Genomic DNA, 22,401 nt, shown 5'->3' on the forward strand with positions numbered 1-22,401 from the left:
GATGTCTCTGCTTCATATTTAATTAAAGGAGCTTATTGTCTTCTGGCTCCTCTCTGGCAATTCACTTCTACTCATTTTCACTCTGTTGATGGGCTGATTTCGTACAATGCATATTTAAGCCACTTGTGTGTTCATATTTTTTTTTGATACAAACAAAACAAACCCCTTTTATTATTCAATAGCACAAAAAAGGATTAATTCATGAAGCAGATATGGATCAAGCTATAGGCTCTCTTCCTAACCAAAATACCCTAAATGACCAGGCAAATAATCAGGAACACAAGAACAAAAGAAAATAGTAGAAAACTCTGTAGGAAATTCATGGAAGCAAGATATCCTAAGCACTCTGAGAAGTAAGAGTATTACAGGGAGGGAGGATTTAAGAAAATATAGCATGAGGCAGGAAAAAGCAATCGTATTAAAGTTTCCTTTTTTAATATTTCAATCATTATTTAGAGCAACATAAAAAAACTTCAGTCCACCCTTGTAGTAAATTTACCTTTTGCTTTAGTAGAAAATATTAATAGCTTGTGTTCCCTTGTGAAGTTTCAATAGTCTAGGAATCAGTTCTTTGGGAAGACTAATGGTGAACATCCATATTTTCAAATACAGTCTCAAACATCCTTGTGTGCAGAGAGGAAACCACTCATTAAAAGTATTATTTGCACTCTGGTCACACACCAGAGGAGACAATGGTTTCAGCAAGCAGTCACACAATCAAAAATCCTTGTAGTATGTGTAAATGGCAAGCTAATTAACAAACTTTTAGGCCTCAAACCCAACAGAAGACGAGGTCAAAGGGTGATGATGGACGCCACTAGCCAGACTGCTAAATATAGATTTAATAACATTCTCACTGGACAGTCTTGATTAAGAATGTACGTAAACGTTTATGAACTGTGAGATTTTATGAACTATGCTATCCAATTACCTGGTAACGTATTGCTGCTTCCATCTAGGTCACAATTCTAATGAAAGTGATGGATTTTCTCCTTTGGTATATATAAAATGTTGTTTTGACTAAAATTTTAATTCAGACATCATCATATTAAACAGTCCAGGCCTGCTTAACTGTCTGATGTCGTAGTATATTTTCGATGTCAAAAGAGAAACTTGATAAATATGTATGGATATACCAAAATTCCAGTGCGTTATTTCTTTGACAAAACAGAGTGCTTTGAAGAAAAGCATCGTTTCTGGTGAAAAAAGACGGAAAAAATTGTCATGGATAGATAGCGAGTAGGAAGGGCATTTGGTGACATGTGCTTAGAAATGTAACTTCAGTGGCGGCGTAAATAATCAATAGATATACTTGCACACATTATACAGAGAGCCACTAGAAAAACTGCAAAGTGGCATTTAAAACACTCCTTCCAGCCTCAAAACTACTGATTACCATACAGTCTTTCATGCTTTGAATCAATACTTCCACACTGAAATAAACAACCAACAGAAGCATCTCAGGCTTTTCTGAACATGGATTAGGACCATTACATGCATCCTGACTTTAGAAATCTTGTTTACCCGCTCCCCATTCTAAGCCTACCGGGCCCCAGTCACACACTGATGAACGGAGTCTCTCTGCCAAGGCCTTGTAACTAGGTGCACCGTGTGTTTCTGTCAGCTCTTGCATCTGTCTACTGGTATGTCATGTGGAAAGGTCAACCTGGTTGCTCTCAAAGAGGGGAAAAAAATAACACCCACCAAGAGGTTTCTGCCCATCAAACATGTGAACTGCAATAAGAGGCACAAGACAGGCTGGGATTCAAATAATTTAAGGGCAAAAGGATAAAGCATGTTAGTAAAGCTAGTGGTAAAAGGTTTGGGTTTTAACAAGTCTCTCCTACTTCACTGATACCTTTGCAAATACTGAACTAACAAGATGCCTGAGTATTTCCTCACCTTTTAGTGGGGATTCTTCCTATTTGGACCCTTTAGCCTTCTGTCTTAATTTGTGTTATACAGTTGTGGATACTCATTAAAATGGCCAGAATCTTAAAATAATAAGGCCAGTGTATGTACTAGTACTGTAATGTGTGATGTCAGTGAGAGAGGATATCCTTAATATGGGCATCTCAGGCACACAGCTGTGACTGACAGCACATAGACCCCTCCCATCTCCTGTTTTGTTTTTGAGGGGCAGTCAATCACATCAAAGTTCTGCAGTAGTACTTTTTAGGAAGCCCCACTTTAAAACCTGATAAAGATTCACGTTGCACAATTGTTATCAATCGATCAACAAACTACCATTCATTTACATCTAAAAATAGTTAACTATATTAATTCAAGTTGGTATCATGTCTGTGTCCAACCGTTCAGGGACTCATGCCAGCAGTTTGGCCCAACTCTATGGTGCGAGAACTACTAGCTTCAAGAAAGCAGGTGTGAAATAAACCAGCTTGTTTCAGCCCAGTATGTGATAAATAAGAATTATTTTGAGCTGTGAATCATTCAAAACAGTTCTAGTTGAGTTAGAGAATAAAAAATATGGAGCTAGTCAGCACACAAAATTTGAAAGTATTACTTTTAGGTGGCCTATTCTGCAGCGGAACATTAAATGGAACATTAAATAAGAGTTAAAGTATTTATGCAAAACTAAAGAGAAACAAACTCGAGTGAAATGCATAATGAGTGACTAACATAAAGCTCACAACTAAAGTCTGGCTGGTGCTGAGAAGGCTCCTGCCCCTTTGTGGGTCTTAAGGCGTGAGATAAGAACTGGCTCAGTATCTAATAAAATTTAACAGAGCCACTATGGGAGCAGTAGGAATTTAATTTCTCTCATTGCTGATATGTGACTCTCTAAGACAGAGTGGGCTAAACGAAGGGGGTGAAAGTGAGTGTGGGAGTTGCGAGAGAGAAAAAGAAAGCCAGATAATGAGATTAAGGAGGAAATTACAAAGAGCAAGAGGGGTATGCACAAGGTATTGGGAAATTGAGAGACTGTAATACAGAGGCAACAGGAATGAAGCTGAAGGAAAGAGGAAGGGAAATGGAAATGCAGGATCATAGAGAAAGACGAATGAACATGCAGGGAAATGGCAAGGGGAAGGAGGGATGGACTACAGGCCTTTTTATTGATATAATCAGTCAGGAAATAATAACACGAGTGACTGAATAAGAAAACCTCATCTCACATAATGAGTATTCTAATCAAGAGATTACATTATCTCCCATCGCAGAGCCAGGGGACAGTGGAGGCCCTGGCAACTGGGTGTTGGCAGTGGTCGAATGCAAGTGAATGGTTTAATGTCTTATATAATGATGCTGGTAGAGCAGAGCAATTATAGTGCATGCCTATGCTGTTTCACACCCTAGAAACCCATACACACACCTAAACATGCCTTCATTTGTGCATCTATGCATGCCAGCTGGAAAAAGGACTAAAGTAATTGGAAGCAGAAGAGTGCGTGAGTTAGAAATAGATGGGTTTCCAATTTAGCATTCTGTCATTTTATTTATTTTTACATTTGTATGATCAGTAATGAAAGTAGCAGTAATATGTCCAATCAATTACAATGGCAACATTAAAGGCATCCAGGTAGACCCTTGGAGAAAGTTTCTTCCCTGTTTTTATAGATTCCACTCAAAAAAAACAAAACAAAACCTGCTGTGTTCATATTTTTTATATATGTATTCACACTGCATCTAAATAGATCCATGAGAACAGCCTATTAATATTAAAGAAGAAGCATCTCATCCACTCTAACAAAATCAGATGCAGATAAGTAAAAGTGTAGTTATCTTTTGCAAAATCGGTCGGAAAAAATGTCATAAATATCAATCACCCAATCAAGGATGAAACACAATCAAGGTGCATCGGTGTGTTTTTTTACCCATTGTTAGGTATAAACACAAACTAGGACACAGACGCATGCCAACTGTCACAGATTTTCCTCTGAGAGTCACTATCGGGTCAACTGAACAGCTGCTCACCCCCCCTCATCCAATCAGACAGGAGCAAGGATCAAGAACCGAGCATAACTACACGCCAATTAAAGAACCTTAAATTAATCCAAGCAATCAAGCCTCCTCTGTATTTTTCTCTAGCTACTCCTTGCTGACAGACTGAATGCCATCCATCACATTGCTGCCTGTTTCTCTACTGATTAATTTACTATAAGTGAAAGTGCTACAAGATTGCTATAAGAAGGGGGTTGGGGGGGATAAATCTAGAGTGAACAAATCACTGTGGCACTGAATGAAAAATAAAAGCCTGAGGGTATGTTAGCGTGGGAAAAGAAAACAAACAGGTCCCATTTCTAAACAGATAAATAGCCCAATAATGGTTGTATACTTTAAGTTGTAACGGTACATGTAAGAGCCACTGTAGAAGGATAATATATCTCAGAATAAATTACAAATCTATTTTAATCTACTGGCCATAAAGACATGGTAAAGTTAAACTGTTTCATATTATTCAAGCTCCTCAGACAGATGACTAAAATATTCCTAATTATTCTGCATAGCTTCATTTTATTTACATCTGTTTTTGTACACTTCATTGTCAGATATCGACTGCATTTCTTTCATCATTGCTGTTGCCAACTAACCTGCAGTACAGTCTGGATCTTAGCAGAGACATCTGCTTGCTCGTACAGCTTGATGCCCTCTTCTTGGGCCTGCACCCCGATGTGTTTCAGGTGGGTAAGCACCACACTGTGAGCCTGGGCCACTGCCTTGAACTTATCGAACAAGAGCTCAAGCAGTTCCAGCAGAAGCCTGCAGAGGGAGCCAGACAGAGCAGAAAGGAAGAGAGGAAGAGAAGGGAAGGGGTCAGGAGAGTCAGGAGTAAATAGAGACACGGGGAGAGGATAGAAAGGAGAAAGTGAAGTACAATTACAAAAACTTCAAACAGCATTAAATGGTATATTTAATTGTTTTATTAAAAAATAAATCTGCAGTATAATGTTTATTTAATAAGCATTTCACAAGGATCTTTATTGTCTATACAGGAACTAAAATAGACAACCAGCATTACTTCTACTGGGCACTTTATTTGTTAGGAAAATGTATGTCTTCCGCAGTAAATCACATGACTTGAGATTTCCATGTAAGTAAAATAGAGAGCTACAGGTGTTCTAAGGCAGCTTGTCAAGGTTATAGAATTATTTCCTACCTTTGACAAACAATCCCCAAAAGTCAAAATACACAGATTTCCACCTGTGAAGACCACTCTGTCATGTTTGCTTAAGCTTCACAATTAAGAAAATCCATTAAAACTACTGCGGAACAGTGAAAGGTTTGATAATAGTATGATCCAGGTTTCAAATTATCTTTCTCTAGTATGACATTAAACAATACAAGTACAAGTACAACAAGCTACTGTGAGGAATGTATGCAAATGCTTTATAACATCAAGGGTGAAAAAAAGCTCATCTAAACTGTCCAAAACAGCAGAAAAATAACATATAGCTAATAACAGATAATCTACCCATGAAAAAGACCATTGAGACCACTTCAAATGACCAATATTCCAGGAAGCCGTTTTCATTTACAGTTTTCCATTTAACCGGGACTATAAAAAACAAAAAAAAAACAAGTGAGCTTCCCAGCCTGGACTCAAATGAACAGGCACTCTCATTACTTCTAAATGGCTCTGACTGAAGAAGAGAGCACAGCCAAAACCAAACTGACCTTCCACTTGATCTGAGTGCTACAGCCTGGATGGTCTCATCTACACTAATGCTTTCATCCAGACTTTGCTACATCTAGTTTCTACACAAGGGCAAAGCTTTCAAGGTAAAGAGGGAACACAGGTTACATTAGTTGAGCGTGAATGGCTTCCTAGTGCAACCAAGCTAGGAAGTAGCAGTGTTAAAGTTAAATTTATTCACTATTTGTCTAACGTTGGTCTGTCGGTACTCTCCTCTGCCATTTAATTAAGTTTTATTCAATTGAAAGCAACAGAGAGATTTTGTTTTATTGCAATTTATTTCAGTATTTTGTAGCTTGTCCGTTTTTTGTAATGTTACCATCCTCAGAGTTTTGGGAAGCAGCCAAGATTTTCGGTGAAGGTATAAAGGAAATAGAGAGGCAAGATGCATGTTTCAATGGGGACTATTTTGGTTGGTTGTCTGTCACTACACCCACAGTAACACAAGCAAATGTTATTAATGGAGAGAAACAGAGGAACAAATCACTATGAGCTATAACTCCGTGACACAAAGACAGGGACCTTGAAATGCCAATGACTCTCATGTATAAACATGAAAGACTGACAACAAAACAGAAATGTAAGATAAATGATATATGATCACCAATCTCCAAAAATATAAGCATAAAAAAACTACATAATCATGCATACATGCATAAAGTTGGGCACCCAAAAGTTACGGCTCTGACTTTGACACTGCTTTTTTTGTTTAATCCCCAAGCACACTCTAACCACCCCGGCCCTTACACCCACAAACACACCTAGCTACGTGTAGACGGACAAACAAAGTGTAAACAGTCCTCCTCATTATCTCCCAGTGGAGTCCAACCTAATCCATATTGTCTGTTCTTTGAGACCACACTTCTCATTTCCTCTCCCGATCGAAGTTGACACACACGGCTGATGAAGAACCAGGAGAAATGGCAGGGAGCACACAAAGACGTAAAGTCCCCAGGACTGCATGTGTTTCATATTGGAAGGACAACAATAGTATCTAAATTAGATTACCATCAGGTTGGTGCTAAGTCACAGATAATTTAATTATTGTTAGAGGTCTAAAGAGTGTCAAAAGGCTCCTCTTGAGATATTAAATGTACCAGGTTATCTCAGTCATCCTGCTGTCATAGACAAATGGACACACAGAGCAAAAGTTGATTCACGTGGAATCAGTCTTCCTCTAGATGATGGCAAGGACCACTAAATGGGAAAAATGAGTCCAAAAAAAGGTCCATCCTATGTTCACTGTGGTTTTCCTGTTTTGCTTTGTTTTGTTTGTTTTCTTAGTTTGAATTGAAAATACTGTTATTAATATTCTGTGTTTTATTGGAAAAAACATCCTCACTTTAAATCAGTTTTCTTAATTGTTTATTCAGATTTCATTTAGAATCTACTATGTAATATCAGTATCAGTATTCACCTTATTTACCACTATCATCCCATCAGCAAATAATGATGGAAGAAGCTGATGTTTATTTGTTATGCCCAGTAAATCCTGCAGTCTTTTTATCTCTCATCCAGTAAGAGAAATTTGTATTATTACTGTTATTTGAGACACTGAAACAAAGACTTGAAAAATAGAAGTTTTTGATTCTTTTTGTTGTTTTGTTTTGTTTGTTTGTTTGTTTGGTTGGTTGTTGTTGGTTGGTTGGGGTTATAACAGCAAACAATACACCAGCAGCCAGAGATCATACGTCCTCCAATCCACGAACACATGCACTAGCTATTAACTAGCTGTAATTTTAAACATAAGTATTGCAGTTAGCCCAGAAGCTCAAGAATCACTAAAACCTTAAGAAATATCATTGGATTAGGGTCATGACTTTGGTGCATGAAGACGGAAGCTATATGAAGATTATCTAGATGCAGGAGTTGTAAAGGAAAATAAACTTTCAGTGAGGATGTGAATGAGAACATAAACCTCCAAGAGCAAGCCACACACTGCTGTTTATGCTATTAAGCTCTCAAGTGTTGCCTGCTAGTCTGCTGTACTATAAAATATAGTGTGCAATATTCAAGACCATTGTTCTCTACAATTGGTACATTGGTTGGAGTTTCCATAGCAACAAGCATTGACTTTAAATTGAAGTGAGCATAGGGAAAACTAGGTGTGTACGCATCCAAATACAAACACACACACACAACCTCAAAGTGTTAAATGCTCACACACGTATACTCATGAAGGCAACTTAAAACAATCAGCAAGCAGCAGAACTGGAAACAAGCTACATGGTAGCCTATTACACTGAGGTCAGACAAGATTCAGTAGGCAACAGAAGTAGTAAGGCAGACAAGGCTGGAGAGAACATCCCTGACAGAAAACAAGACGTTCCTCTTAAATGGTTCAGGATCAGTGGACTGAGACCTGTGCTTCTCAAGTCTGCTCACTGTATGTGTATGTCTGCAGGAGCTGACGTGACTGCTTTTAAAATGTAGCAGCCCTCTACGGCAGGTGTGAAATTGTTTGTGTGTGTATGGGTGTGTTTAGCCATGACTTGTCTACGTTTAAAGCAGCAGAGTATCTGTTTTCATGGTCTAAAGCAGGTGTGTCTGCAGTCCTAGCCGCTACTATGTTTCACACCTGGTTGACTGTCTGACTATGAACACTATGGGACTGCATTCTAAACACACTGACTGTTGCCTTTACTGTCAGCTCTAAGTATAACTTAAGGATCCACTCTATGCAATAACAAAAGTGAATGCTGACTATAATACAGTGAATATTAGTATAATTAATATAATGTTGGGTGCTTCCCAAAACTCTGAGAATGGTAACATTACAAAAAACAGACAAGCTACAAAACCCTGAAGCTACCGCATCAACAGGAATAGCTTTTACCAATCATTAGGGAGGGAGGCCACATTTTATTCAACACCTTAAAAATTGAGGCTAGAAAAATATTATGACTACAGAAGAATAAACAATGGGATAAATGATGGGAATGCAAGTGGGAGCTTTGTTAGTCTTTTTAAGGTAAACAACAGTAGCTGCACATTGTTATTTACACTGACCATTTTGGCATATAGTTCTAATGCTACTTACCATCCCTATCAGGCAAACATTATCATTTCAAAAGGACTGCTTTCATCTTTCCACATAACAGGTTATAGTTCCCCTTTTATGCCCATCTACTGTCTGAAACTCCCTTCCCCTCCACATTTGCTATTTAACCCTTTAAAGTCTGAAATATGATCCAACTGCCAGAAAATTCGAATTTTCTGAAAATAGAGTTTATTAAATCATCTGAAAAATTGTTTTTTTTAATCATTACATTTTAATTTCCATATATGACTTTTAATTTCTATTGTATGTGCTAAGTATGCCTTTTTTTAAATGCTTGAAAATGTATTGTGCAATTTTTGTGCAGTTTAAGGGATTAATATTAACCTTCAGCTTCATATTTTCTGATCTGTAGCAAATCTCTTTCGTCAGTTATTCTTCAGCAGTGCATTACGCCATTACTTTACCTTGGCTGGCTCTCCTGGGCCAGGTTTTCTCCCCTTTGGTAAGCATGGTCTGCTATCTGAGTGGTAGACCTCTTGACAATCTGTTTCAGCTCAGGTTCCAGCCGTTCCATTATGGCTTTAATGGTCTCTGGAAGCTTCTTCAACTTGGCCAGAGCCTAAAGAAAATGAACAATATGCCAATATTTTTACTTCAACCAAATGACAGAACAAAACATTAAGTTTACAATTAATAGCATGCGTGTGCACATGAATGTACCCTGATAAGGATGCCCATGAACTCAGCACTGTTCTCCTCTGGGTCCCCCTCAGTAAGGTCTGACTGGTTTAAGTCCCGAATATCTTGCTGCAGTTCATGCACTATAAGAGGTATACCCATACAGACACACTTGTTACCATATGGTGTACATTATTATATTTGTACAAGCACAAAAGATCCAATTATTTCAGTGATAGATAAATGTACAAAAATAATCAAGAACAACAAATAAATTCAGTTTTACACCACTTCGTTATCTTTTAAGAACACACAACTGCACCTAACCCCACCCTAATCCCCCTTTCATCTGACTTAGTAGACAAATTGAGAAAGGCGGTATCGAGTGATGCTCTAATTTCCATTAGATGGGGCCTCCCAATTCCCCATCAAAGCACGTTAAGAGAGTTAATGTTTATGGCAAGTTAATGGACTTTGGGTGTATTTCCTCTTTTCAGCCATTGCAACTGTAGTTTGTGTAATAATTATGACAATTATCATCTACAAATGAGGTGCTCTAATGCTATTAGACAAAATGGCAAGCTAGGGCATTGATGGAAGCCCGTTGCTGTGTCGTGACCACAGTTGTTAACATGACGGTATATAGGCACTTACTGCCTGCTGGCAGCTAATTGCCAGTGTTCTCTTTGCATAATATTGAGAAAACTGTGGTTTAGCTATTACTTAGAGGCCTACAGCGTGGGAGACTTGAGCAGATATTTAAAATGTATTAGTGGTAATTTGTACATTTGCGTATTTATGTTTTTTGAGGTCATGACATACACATGCATGCTGATGAGCTGGGCAGAGTAAATAACAGTAGGTGGAGTAAATGACATGATTTAAATGGTAGATGGCTACCTAGGAAATGCTAAACACGCAAAAGAAGAGGAAGAGACAAAGACTGAGAATGACTGAAAGAACCACTTTATAAAACAACTGCTGAATGGCACAGAAATGTTAAAAACAACACGATGAGTTGCTAACTCAGAATGCCAAGAGTGGGTGTTGGAGAGAAAAAAAAAGTGCCAGGCTTAATATAAAAACTCAGAAACACCAAGGGAACACCAAGTTATTGCTGGATTAACTTTTTTCATTATCTTCTTGTTTGCGTTCCTCTGTGCTCTGCCTGGAAGGAATGTGGCTCTGACTGTACGCCCCTACAACCAAGAGAGGATTCATACATTTCTGAATACAGTCTACATTATCAGTCTCTGTTACGGCGCTGGTTAGCAGTTTGAGGGTAATAAATGCTGCTCCCTGCTGTGAAGGCACACATACTGGGTGACTAATGGTACAGGTAGGGGGGGCAAGATGATTATAATGTTAGCGAGAGAGATATATGTTGTGATCATAGCTGAAGAAATGTGGGTGTGAGCCGTGTATCTCTGCAACAAGACATTTGTGACATGTTTAGTCTTTTGTATCAAAGTATGGATCAGTGGTTTCTGTGTGCATTCAGTGTGTACGTATCCATAATGACATGCAAATGGATGTAATTCAGTGCAACACTAATGACTTCATTATCACTAAGAATATCAGCATAGTGAAAATAGCATAGCAGGATAAAATTCACACGCAATGTTTTTGGATGAAACCAATAAAACTGCCAGTTGATGTCTTCCTTTCTCTGGTTTTTCTAATGTGTTCAGTTTTAATCGAGGGAAAGCATATGATTTATGGTTTTTCATGAAACCGTGTTCTACCTACGACTTTGTTTTCAATATATCTTTTCAGCCAACACCCTTTATTTTTTTTCCGTTACTGCCTCTTCTTCCCTTCCTTATTATGATCTTAAGATCATACCACTGCTGGATCCAGGTGTGCTAAACTGAGATGAATCCAAAAGCTTGCGTGGGGTAGACAGGCTGCCGACATCTAACACAGGTATTGGAGATGCATCTTTGGCCATGGAGCTGTGAAGAGGAAATAAAACACCAAAAACCAAATCCAGGCATTAAATGGGTCTCGCATAAATATGTGACAAAGATACAAAAAGTTTAGTACGTGCAAAGAGAAATACAAATGCTAAACCTCCTCTTCCCTAATGAAAACAATCTACTACTAAAACCAAAAGCCTTGCATCTCTGGGTGGGATTGGTGCTGCTTCCCAATGAGTCATTTATCAAGCCTTAAACCGGAGGTGGAAGCAATCCAGGTCCTTTAAGTCGAACAGTATAAACACAGTCTGCCTGCTAAGTGGGTGGGGTGTATGGAGGCTGGCTTGTTGTTAGAGGCGACCTAATACAGGAAGGCCAGGACCTGTCACTTGCTGACCCTCAGTAATAAATCACTGTACCACACCAACCCACTGCCACCATAATTATTGCACCTCACACACACACAGAATCCCTACCATTGAACGCCACAGCATCAACCGTGTTTTCAAAGCCATTGTTTTGCATTATACCTAATAAGCTGTCACAAAAGGAAGAACTTAAATTATTCTCCTTGCTGCTGCAAAACCTACCATCTCATTCATGTGATCAGTGGTGTTCAAAGAGAAACTGTATATGTTGTGATACTTTCAGTAATTGGCAATGGACATTGTTTCCCAGGTTTAAAACTTGGTTTGTTCCCTGGAAACCAAACATATACACACACACACATATATATATACATATATATATACATATATATATATATATATATATATATATATATATATATATATATATATATATATATATATATATATATATATATATATATGTTTGGTTTCCAGGGAGAGAGAGAGATATATATATATATATATATATTAGGGGTGCAACGATACACAAAATTCACGGTTCGGTTCGGTTCGATACTTTGGTGTCACGGTTCGATATTTTTTCGATACAAAAAAAAAACCCTTGTGCGTGTTGTTTTTTAGCTCGTCATATTGCAGCCACAGAAATTCTTTTGTCCATGAAACCATAAAGCTGCACTTTCTTTTTGCCTTATAGTCTGATTTGTCATAACTTCTCCGTTTTGTGGTAAGCTTTTCTTTGGCTGTCACTTCTTCACCCTGACCTGTCTTATTTGGCTCAGCAGAACTAAAATATATATCTGTCTGTGAAGGTTCTCAATCATCCAGGTCATCGTAGTGAAATATATATCCTGCCGCACTCACATAAGCTCAGCGATTCTCTGCGCGATCAACCTCTCACATGTTTAAGCTGCGGGAGATTTCACTTGTCATGTTTGCATAGTAAGCTAACAATTAATAAGACCATGTCAGAGGAATTGGTGCACAAATTATCATCACTCACAGATCAGTGCTGTCGCTCTCTATACACAGTTCGCGCGATTGCAAAGTGAAAGCAAAAAAACAAGCGCAAATTCAAACACGATTTCAATATGTCACATATTGACAGTGGCTCACCGATGCCAATGACATAATTACCCAGCTACATTTCTGAAAGAATGCAAAAGCATTGACATATATTTTTCCTTCCTACAATAGCCCGACAGGCAGGGGAGAGATAGCCCCGGGACGTCGGGCTAGCGATATTGCGAGCCCTGTATCTGATTGAGGAATCACTCATCTTTGGAAAAGAGAGTTTATTACAGAGAAATGGCTCTTTCCAAAATAAAAGCTATACTATCCGCTTCTTCTGGGCTATATTCTCAGCAGCATATTAAACATATCAGGTCTCCATAAGGAGAATCCTGTGCTAACAGCTGTCTAAATGACTCGGCTAAAGTTTGTAGCATGCATGCTTGTTGTTTTTGTCTTTGCACTAGGATGATGTCGGTGTAAATGTGCAGTCATATTCGTTGTGTTCCCACTAGTGCTTTCAGGTTAATCTCGTTGAAATAACCTTAACGCCACAACACGGCAAATCTCCGTTAACGAGCTACCCTATACAGAGGGGCTAGACGGCCAACATGTTAACGAGCTAACTGCGCTAACACACTAGCTCCCACCCATGTAATTGAGCATTGCATGGCACATCCAACATACTGTTTTACTTTAGTCCATGACTCGCTTACCTTCAGGGTCATACGTCACATGAAAACCAAAATAATTCCAAACGCCAGATCTGAATGAGGGTGGGGAGGTCCACTTCTGTCTCGCTAGCTTGCCCTGCGCTCTTCCTTCTGACCATCCTGTCTGTGTTGAGTGCTCAGTGAATCTGCGTTCGACTACTCCGCCTAGGCTGCACTCTCGAGCCTAGGCGGAGTAGTCAAATGCAGATTCACTGAGCGCTCAACACAGACAGCATCGTCAGAAGGAAAGTTGATAAAATAAATTACAAATTTTGTATTGTTCTTTTTTTTTTCTCCCCTTTGGTTTTCTTTCTTTCTCTCCCCCTCTTTCTTTCATTCTTTCCCCCTGTCCTATCCCACAGTTATGTCTGTCCCGTTTGCAACTGAAAATAAAATAAATTCATAATTATAATAAAGGTCAATCAAATGGACCAATATGATGATCCACTTAAAATAAATCCTCTTGGCATCTTTCTTGACCTCAAGACAACAATTCTGATGGCTATAGATCCAAACGGGACACAAAAAAAAAAAAAAAAAAAAATTGAAAAAAAAAAAAATTGAAAAAAATTGTATTGTTCGATACATATGCGTACCGAACCGAAAGCACTGTATCGAACGGTTCAATATCGATACGAATATCGTTGCACCCCTAATATATATATATATATAGGATGTCCTTACAGAGGTACCCATAATGACTGCAGAACACCTAATTAGTTACGAGTAAATTACTGCTGTTTGGCTCCAACAATAAACATTTGCAATGCTTCTCATTCTTTTGGATCTTCCCAGCACACTGTACAAACAATGAAGCAGAGCAACAAGTTATATGAGGGAGGTCTAATTGTTTTTTTGTCTGTAATGGTCTTGGTTTCCATGCAGTAAATAATTGGCAAGTTGTTCTTGGTTGTAGCAGCAATGGGATAACTTATAATGAAGGCACATCAGTATGATTTCAACTTTGAAAAGTTTAGAAAAACACACTGTAAAGGCTACATTTCTGTTGACTACTTAACAGGCGAGTAATAAAGGCTTTTGGTGCCTTGGACATTTTCCAGCGTTTCATTCTAACACTGTAATGATATGTGTAACATTCTTCTGCATGGGCAGCTATATTGGAGCAAGTATATGAACACCAATGTTTATCATGTAAATGAAATGAAAACTGACATTTTTGACCACAAGTCAAGCAACTGTACTAAATGTAAGGCCTTGCACTCATGAATTAACAATAATAAAACAGTCCAATTTCTGTTCAAACAGAACATGGCCCTTACCCTGGAAGCCTAGCAGCATTTTTGTCCCTGTTTTTGTGCCCCAGGCGACTTGTGGACTTGATGTACAGATGGCGGTGCAGCTCATCAATGAGCACCAAGTGTATGTTGAGCTTCTTGGTGTGGAGCTCCAGGCGCAGGTCTCCAAGGCCCTCTACTTGCAACAAGGGGCCTTCTAAGGACTCCACAGCTGTCACCTACATATAACAGATTACAGCCAAGAACCAGTCAGACAACCTCTACCAAAAGATAGCTGTGTCTGGTATCAATGTTTTGTACTTGAAAGAAGGTGGCAGAAAAGACAAGTCAAAAGTGGGGGCAGGAAAGAAATGACAGAAGCATCTAAGCTATATTAAGTATCCCCTCATGTTTCTACAAAACTACACACTCAAATTATAGGCAAATTGCCAACAGAAATTTTTACTGGGAAATTGAATGAATGTGGCCATCGCTCCTTGGTAAGAAGCATCTGCCCAGATTTGCTGAGAGGGCAACATCATTGTAATAGCAGTCCAATTGTCCTGTCAGGTTAGGAAGTCTTTAAAATAAATGACACTTAATCTCAGAGAAACTTCCTCGGAAGGAGGAAGCAATAGTGAAGCTGGTGAATAAGTGTAATCATTTCTTTTCATTTATATATTTAATTGAGGATGATTTTTTTTGTATCCTCCAAAATATAAATAAATTAGTAAATAAAGTATCACCATGTGCTCCTGATTCATGACCTATATTTAGCAAATGTCATGTTTTTTCCAACCTGCTCTCATAGTTCATGAACAACAGTTATGTTTTCATGATTAAATATGCTGGTCTACATGTGTGTTAACCTATTTTATGTGCATATCTGAGTGCATTTCAGGGGCAGCAAACCAACAACCAAATTCACTGCCGATAATATTTGATTGGCCAGGGCAGGATAGAAGGGAATGGAATGGGGAGAGCTGAGCAGACTACAGGGCAGGGAGCATGGGTCAAGTATGTGTTGATGCAAATGAGAGCCACATTAGTGAGAAGATGAGATAATGCACTGCGTGATCAGCCTGCTTTGGCTTAATATAATGTCTGATTATCTGTGTATGTAATTGTATGACTGTAAATCATTTAACGTTTATGTGTTTGTGTGAGAGTCAGGGGTGGGGATAGGGGTAGCGGTGGTGGGGATCTCATTATCATTGGGCTGGGATGACAGAGGAAGCCTGGTTAACATCATTACATTAGGGGGCTAGGCCTGTCACCATAATGAAGAATATGAAGCCTCTTGTGAATTTGCTAAGAAGCCAGAGGAGAGGAGAGGAGAGGAGAGGAGAGGAGAGGAGAGGATTTCTACAACCAAAGTCAGTCTGGTTTTTAACCAACCCCATGGGATCTAAGGCTGCCATTCAATAGTACACACAGAGCATAGTCTGAATTCTAATTGTCAACCCTTAGAGATAAGCCTCAAACAAAACCCAGGCACACACAATGTTGAAGAGAATAAGCTATGGTAGAATAGTGAGAGAGACAGAGAAATTATCCCCTAAAAATCATCTCCCCTCCACCATCACACAGGATCTTCCAAGTACCACAACAAGACAAGACGTGAGGAGGCATCTGGAGAAGTAACAACAAAACTCAGATGTATACAGATGTATATATCCTGTGAAGGCACTTTGACAACCACAAACTGTAATATTTGTGGGGAGGGAGTCTCATTTAAATACCATAATTCTGCTTTTTTTATGCACAAGTAATTACTTTAACAAAAACAAATATAATCCCACTAATGTAGGCTACAAAAGGGGTGATATCAAGATGAGGAGAAGATGGTAGAAATCTAAAGGACCGTGACTTCATATCCACTTATCTCATAAACAGCAAATATATAGCCTCAAAAAGGCTGATATTCAAGGTAACACCCTACATTTCAATGCATTTGAGTCAATTGACAATTCCCCTATTTATTTTTTTTTAATATATCGTGCATAATTCATCAAAATATTTTTTATATCAAATACATTAGATAGGCTCCAATACTTTGCTTGCATCTCCTCTTCACATCCTGGGAGGGGCTCAGACATGTGGAAGAGACTTAAGCGAAAGATGGAGTCACATTAGTATAATTATGAGCACCCTTTTAAAGAGGGTAAAAATAAGGTAAGATTAAGTTAATTCCTACAGACTCTACTCCTGGTGCAGTACAAGGTGTGATCAATACACAACAATTAGTGTACACTGATTTAAACTTTTTTATTCCCCCTTTGAGACCATCTTCTCTGGCTGTCCACACCTAAATTTCAAAAAGTTTACTCGGGAAGAGGGATGTGTTTCTGGCTACCACCCAGGAGTTTTCAGAAATTTTTATCTCAAGAGTACGTACGGTAGTTTCTAAGTACAAAAGCGATCAGATCAGAGATCAGATCTATGACCAGGGTCATGCTTGCTCATGTTTTCAACACTCAAGTGGTTGTGGACCTCAGGCATCTGAGGTAGAACATCTGGGGTTAAAGACATGACTTGCAGTGCATGCTACAGTTTGTGAGTATGGCTAAAAGAATTGCACACAATCTTCACTTAACAGCTTCCTTAGTTGACAGAATTGCTTTCCTTTGAGTTTCTCTTCTTCTAAAAAATAAAAATTAAGTTGAAGGAACACCATTTTAAAACACTGGACGGGATCCATTGAGCATCAGCAGAGCCATGTTTGCGAGCCTTCCGCTGAGAAGTTGTGCAAATCTATATAACTCCACACCAAAAATCCACAAAGTTGAACTTGATGCCCAAATCTATCTCAGGTTTGAGTTTTCAATCACTACTCCATGAACTTTTTGACCAATATTTTTTAACAGTTGAGCACTGATAAACATTATATTCACAGACAAGAGTTAGATGATTGTCAGATGGTTAGAAATAACAGGATAGTTCTTATGTAAGACTTGCTCATTGTCTATTGATCTTAAATATAAGCTGTCTGCCGGCCTATCACCTTGTGCTGAGATTGCTGTTTGACATCTAGGTGTCCAGTATCTAAAAACATAATTTCATTTTAGCTTACACGGTGCATTTATTTCATCATGTCAATAATAAATCATGTAAAATTAATTTAAAGTTTGGTGGAATCATTCAAATAGGTTATTTCAAGGTAATTCATTTTATAAACATTAGTAATGTCCTTGGCCAGAGTCTCGTTTACTTAAAGTGGGCTGTTCATACATAATTCATCCCTGAACTGCATAAATATGTCAACCGAGCCAAAGGTAAGAGTACATCCAACACCATTTTGATATGTAAAAGTAAATAAAATGCCATCATCCTGATCAAGTAGAGCACATTTGACAAGAGAAGAGACAGAGGCAAAGCATCCAACTGACTGTGAACTTTCCACAACCTTTTTGAAACATGCTGTACTGACTGAGCACAGGCTGAATGAAGTTCCACTTCTTTCCACCCCCACAAAGAGGATTTTTCATGGTCCTATGGGTGCACCATCATTCTTCTTTTTTCCTCCTCCTCAGATAACCCCATTCTAGCAAACTAATTATTACCAAAGTCTGGAGGCAGGCGTGCGGGGGTGACAGAGGAAGGCAGAGAGAAAAAGGAAAGAAAGGTAAGAAACAGAGAGATCACAGAGCTTGGTCGTTTAGTCCTCAATGCCATCTTTCAGCTCCCCTGCTGCGCATACTGCAAAACATACATCAAAAGACATGCGTACACGCAAACATACACACCTGCAGCGCCCTAACTGATGTGGGTTGCACCCACTGGACTGTTCAAGGCTAGAAAGAGGTTCTTTTAAGAGATGAGAGGTGCCAGGAAATCAATCTTCAGCAGCAGCACTTCATAAATACTGGTGTTTATGTGTGCATACTGTGCACACCATGGGTCCCTGCTTGATATGTCGATAGAAACAAGACAAAAATCTCTTCCCTTTTCCATTTCTCCGTTTTTCCATCCATAAAAAAAAAACAAGCAAGATCAAACATGTTTTAAAAAAAGGACATATTTCCCACCAATCTTTCTGGGTTTTCCATTTTTAAACACTGTATATCTCACACATATTAAGGCACAAGATTACACTTCTACGAATCCCATCTTCAGCCATCACTCTACTCACCAGCATGTCTGTGGCATGAAGGTAGTGCTTGCTTGCCATGTAAGTTTCCAGGCGTTGAGGGACCTGCTTGATGCTTTCGATCTCATCCAGCAACTGAAGAACATGCTTGTGCTCGATGCCTTCTATCCACAGCTTCCTCAACTCGTCTCTTTTACAGTGAAGCAGCATCTTACAAGACAGGAGGTTCTCCTTGACCTGTAGGACAGATTGAGATGTCCAGTGACACAAGCCATATTCTAAAACTCCATATAAGTAGGCATTTGATGACAGTGGGGATGGAAAAACAAAACTTTCTTTTAACAAGAAGAAATCTCTGGCATAAACAGGTTAAGGGAGGGTTGCTTACTGCTTCAACAAGCTGGCGTAAGGGGAAAGAAAGCACAGAGAGACAATGCATTTGTCTGCCATTTACAGTGTTTAAATTAAATACTGCCTTAGACGCTCATCAACAGACATACATTTTTATTAGGTGTAGGCGTCTTTGAAGAAGAAAAATGAGCGAGACACTTCCTTAACACAGTCATTATTTCTCTGTAGTTATTTTTTAATTTGTTACATAAGTGAGCTGAATGTATTTACAATTAAGTTAAACACCTTTTACACCAACACAATTGTTTTCAACTGTGGCTAATCAACTCAGTGGATTTTAGGTTGAAATTAGGCAGTTAGGCAGCTAACCTGGGACCATACAGCAATTAGAATACAAGGAAAATTTCATTAAATACACTTTTAATGGCAAAGCACAGGTATAATAAAGTGCAATAATAAACAAAAATAATTACAATTGAACTCAATTTATTTATTATACAGTCCTCTTGGTGTGCATGTCAATTTTTACAAATCTACAGGTTATTTTTCTCTGCATTATACTCTCGGTGAATCTCCACTAGCTGATCACACTGGCAGCTACTGCCCACAGGAGGTTCGGGGAAACTGAGTTTCTGTGCTGTCGGTACAGTGATTTCCCCAATCACAATACCTACACTAATTCCCTAGAGTGATTCCCCACAATGACTGCTACAGCAATGATAGTGGGGAAAGACATGGACCAGCAATAATACGGACCAGCTCATTAAGCTGTTACAGAGGGTTGCCACACTCATACTTCCAGGACCACACCTTGACTACACTGAAACCTCAGGACTTTTCAAGTGGACAAGGGAATTAATCTAAGCATTACAAAGAAATGTAGCAGAAATGCACTAGTTGTGATTGAAAAGTGGGGCTATCCTGGACATTTTACTGTAACATTTCTGTCGCCTGAATATTGAACTGCTAGCTGTTGAAATGCATCTGTATCATTTGGGAAATTTGTCATCACACTGTACCATCACAGCTAGAGTTTTGAATGGCCAACAATATACGGTTTGACTTATATGGGAACGTGTTGCTTTGGCATGCTCTTGAAAGTGCTTGACATCAATTTTTGATGTTTTAATACAGATGGCGATTTTTTTTCCCAAACTTAAGCAGAAAAATCATACCACTGAGAAAAAGACAAGTAATGCTCATATTCACATCTTTGGGCATTTTAGAATCATAAATTAACTGAATATGTGTGTCTTTGGACTGTAGGAGCAAACTACAGCACCTGGAGAGAACTTAAGCAGGTACAAGTAGACCATGAAAGTTCAGTAGTTTAAAGACAGGACTATATCCACACATTTTGGTTGCATTAGATTACGCCTGAGAAAAAGCAGCACTGAGGCATTTAACATCATTCTGCTGATTGTAAGAATACTGACTTGAGCTAGATGCTGTTAAGTGGGCAATATTAGTCTTAGAAACTTCAAAAAAGGTTTAAAAAAAAAGATAATACTGACATAAGAAGTAGTTTTGATGAATAAAGAGATAAAGGAAAATGTATGAAAACAATATTTTTTTGTTAATAACAAAACTTGGTGCCACCATTCTGAAGTCTATCTAAAAAAAACACGAGTCTATGTGTGTGTACATCCCTCTCCAATTTACCTGTTTGATCTTGTTGCGGGAGCTGGTGATACGCTCTGTGATGCTCTGGTAGGTCCTGATGGCAGTGGTGAGTTCGGCATAATGCTGAACAATCAGCTCGTCTAAATCCCGATCACACGTCTCGAAAGCCTCCTCCAGACGACTCTTCTCCGTCTCCCTGTCCTGCACATCATCGCTACTGGATAGAGTCCTGCATCAAACAAAAAGGCAAGGAAGAAATATTTTAACCCACAAAGGGAATCTGGGGGAAGCATTGTTGTTTAAGAGAAGACAAAAGCATCCCTGAATTCAAAAATGGAAATTGTATTTGAAATCCACCTTACAGTTGAAAAAAGAAAAATTAATGATATATCAGTAAGAGTATGGATTTTGTTATATGCAATTACGTTTGTGCTTTTCATACATTTTTTTAGGCAAGACTAAAACTATATATAAAGTAAAGAACACAGTTTCCTGTATTACAAAACGGTGGCGCTATTGGATAAAAATGAATAAATAAAATAGTGTGTTGCGATGTGTGCCTCGTTTATCATGTTTATGTTTTTTCCTTCGTTATGACCTGCAGAGAAAGTGTTGTGAAGTCAATTCACAACAATTAGCAACTTATGGTAAGAGACATATAGAAAATCCAGCCTACCAATAAACAGCACCTTGCTTTGCCACGATTTTTTCTCAATTTCTCGTCAATATTTATTAAGAAAACAGTCGCTTTCCAAATAATGGTGAATAAACTTTAGTCGTAAGTAATCTTGGCTTGAGCAAAAAACAAAATAACTGCTATTAAGATTTGCCCATATACTAACTCAAATAAAATAGGTGAGGTTTAACTCTCTCCATTTATTTAGCAAAACAGGAAGGATGTAGCTAGCTAAAATGTAGCCTTAGCATTAAAGGTAGCTGTCAAGCCATATCTGAGAGCAAATGCAAGCACAGTTCAAGTGTCTCTGACGTCTTACCCGCACATATAAAAAAACTTAACATGTCTTACCTAATGACAGAGATGAGAAGACCAGAAGGGTCTTTGTTTTTGCTAACTGCACTCCTGTATCTCCCTGTATCAGCTGCCATTTTTCCAGCTGCGGCACTCAAACAGGAAGACAGAACCGCGAGGCTACACCGAGCGATTCTGGGAGTTGTAGTTTGAACCTAAAAAGTGTTTCTCAGTTCCTCTGTCTTCTCTTATCGCACGCCTTATCGCCGAAACCTTTTTTATTCGGAACTATATTAATACCTGTTATAACAATAAGCCCTGATTATTTTTGAGTAAAGATGTGAGTTTACTTCAATACTCCAACTGAAGACCAGCTATTCAATAATCACCTTTGTAATAATCCTTTCTCAAATCTAATCTTCATCAAATCTCGAGACACTGTTTATGTTACTGTGTGGTGTGGTGATGATGAGGAATATATGATAGTAGGCTTAATTTTTTTTTCTCCTCATTTTTTAGCACACAAAAAGAAAACAATCTCACTGCAACATTTTCAGCTCAGTTCTCCTGAGACCTATAAAGAAAGGTTGGGAAAGGAAATAATGTGCGAGAGAGCGAGTGTCAGTGAGTTAATAGCTGACCCCTTTTAGAACATACAGTAGTGGATTTTGCAGGGCTCTCCTGCCCTGTATCTTTGACAATCTCTGCTGTACCAAAGAGACCGGGAAAGTGTATTGATCCTGAAGCAAAAGGAGGTCGATCCCCAGAAGCTTGGACCCTGATTGA

The 22,401-nt window shown here is 38.6% G+C and overlaps 1 protein-coding gene across 1 annotated transcript in view; it reads right to left on the reverse strand.

The window, feature by feature from the left end:
• exoc4 (exocyst complex component 4) overlaps positions 1-21,759 on the reverse strand; it is a 149,826-nt gene extending 128,067 nt beyond the window's left edge. Inside the window, exons 1-8 of the mRNA XM_085376089.1 lie at positions 21,673-21,759; positions 20,685-20,874; positions 18,714-18,908; positions 14,627-14,820; positions 11,181-11,290; positions 9,378-9,478; positions 9,122-9,276; positions 4,554-4,722 (exon numbers count right to left, since the gene is read on the reverse strand). Of these exons, the coding sequence (XP_085232215.1) occupies positions 4,554-4,722; positions 9,122-9,276; positions 9,378-9,478; positions 11,181-11,290; positions 14,627-14,820; positions 18,714-18,908; positions 20,685-20,874; positions 21,673-21,752 (1,194 nt within the window). The 5' untranslated portion in view covers positions 21,753-21,759. The remainder of the gene's footprint in view (positions 1-4,553; positions 4,723-9,121; positions 9,277-9,377; positions 9,479-11,180; positions 11,291-14,626; positions 14,821-18,713; positions 18,909-20,684; positions 20,875-21,672) is intronic.
• Between the last annotated feature and the right edge of the window lie 642 nt (positions 21,760-22,401).

This window comes from Diplotaxodon limnothrissa, linkage group LG17, assembly GCF_057381915.1.
Source record: "Diplotaxodon limnothrissa isolate DT_005_m linkage group LG17, D_limnothrissa_male_GT1.1, whole genome shotgun sequence".
In the NCBI taxonomy this organism is placed as follows: domain Eukaryota; kingdom Metazoa; phylum Chordata; class Actinopteri; order Cichliformes; family Cichlidae; genus Diplotaxodon; species Diplotaxodon limnothrissa.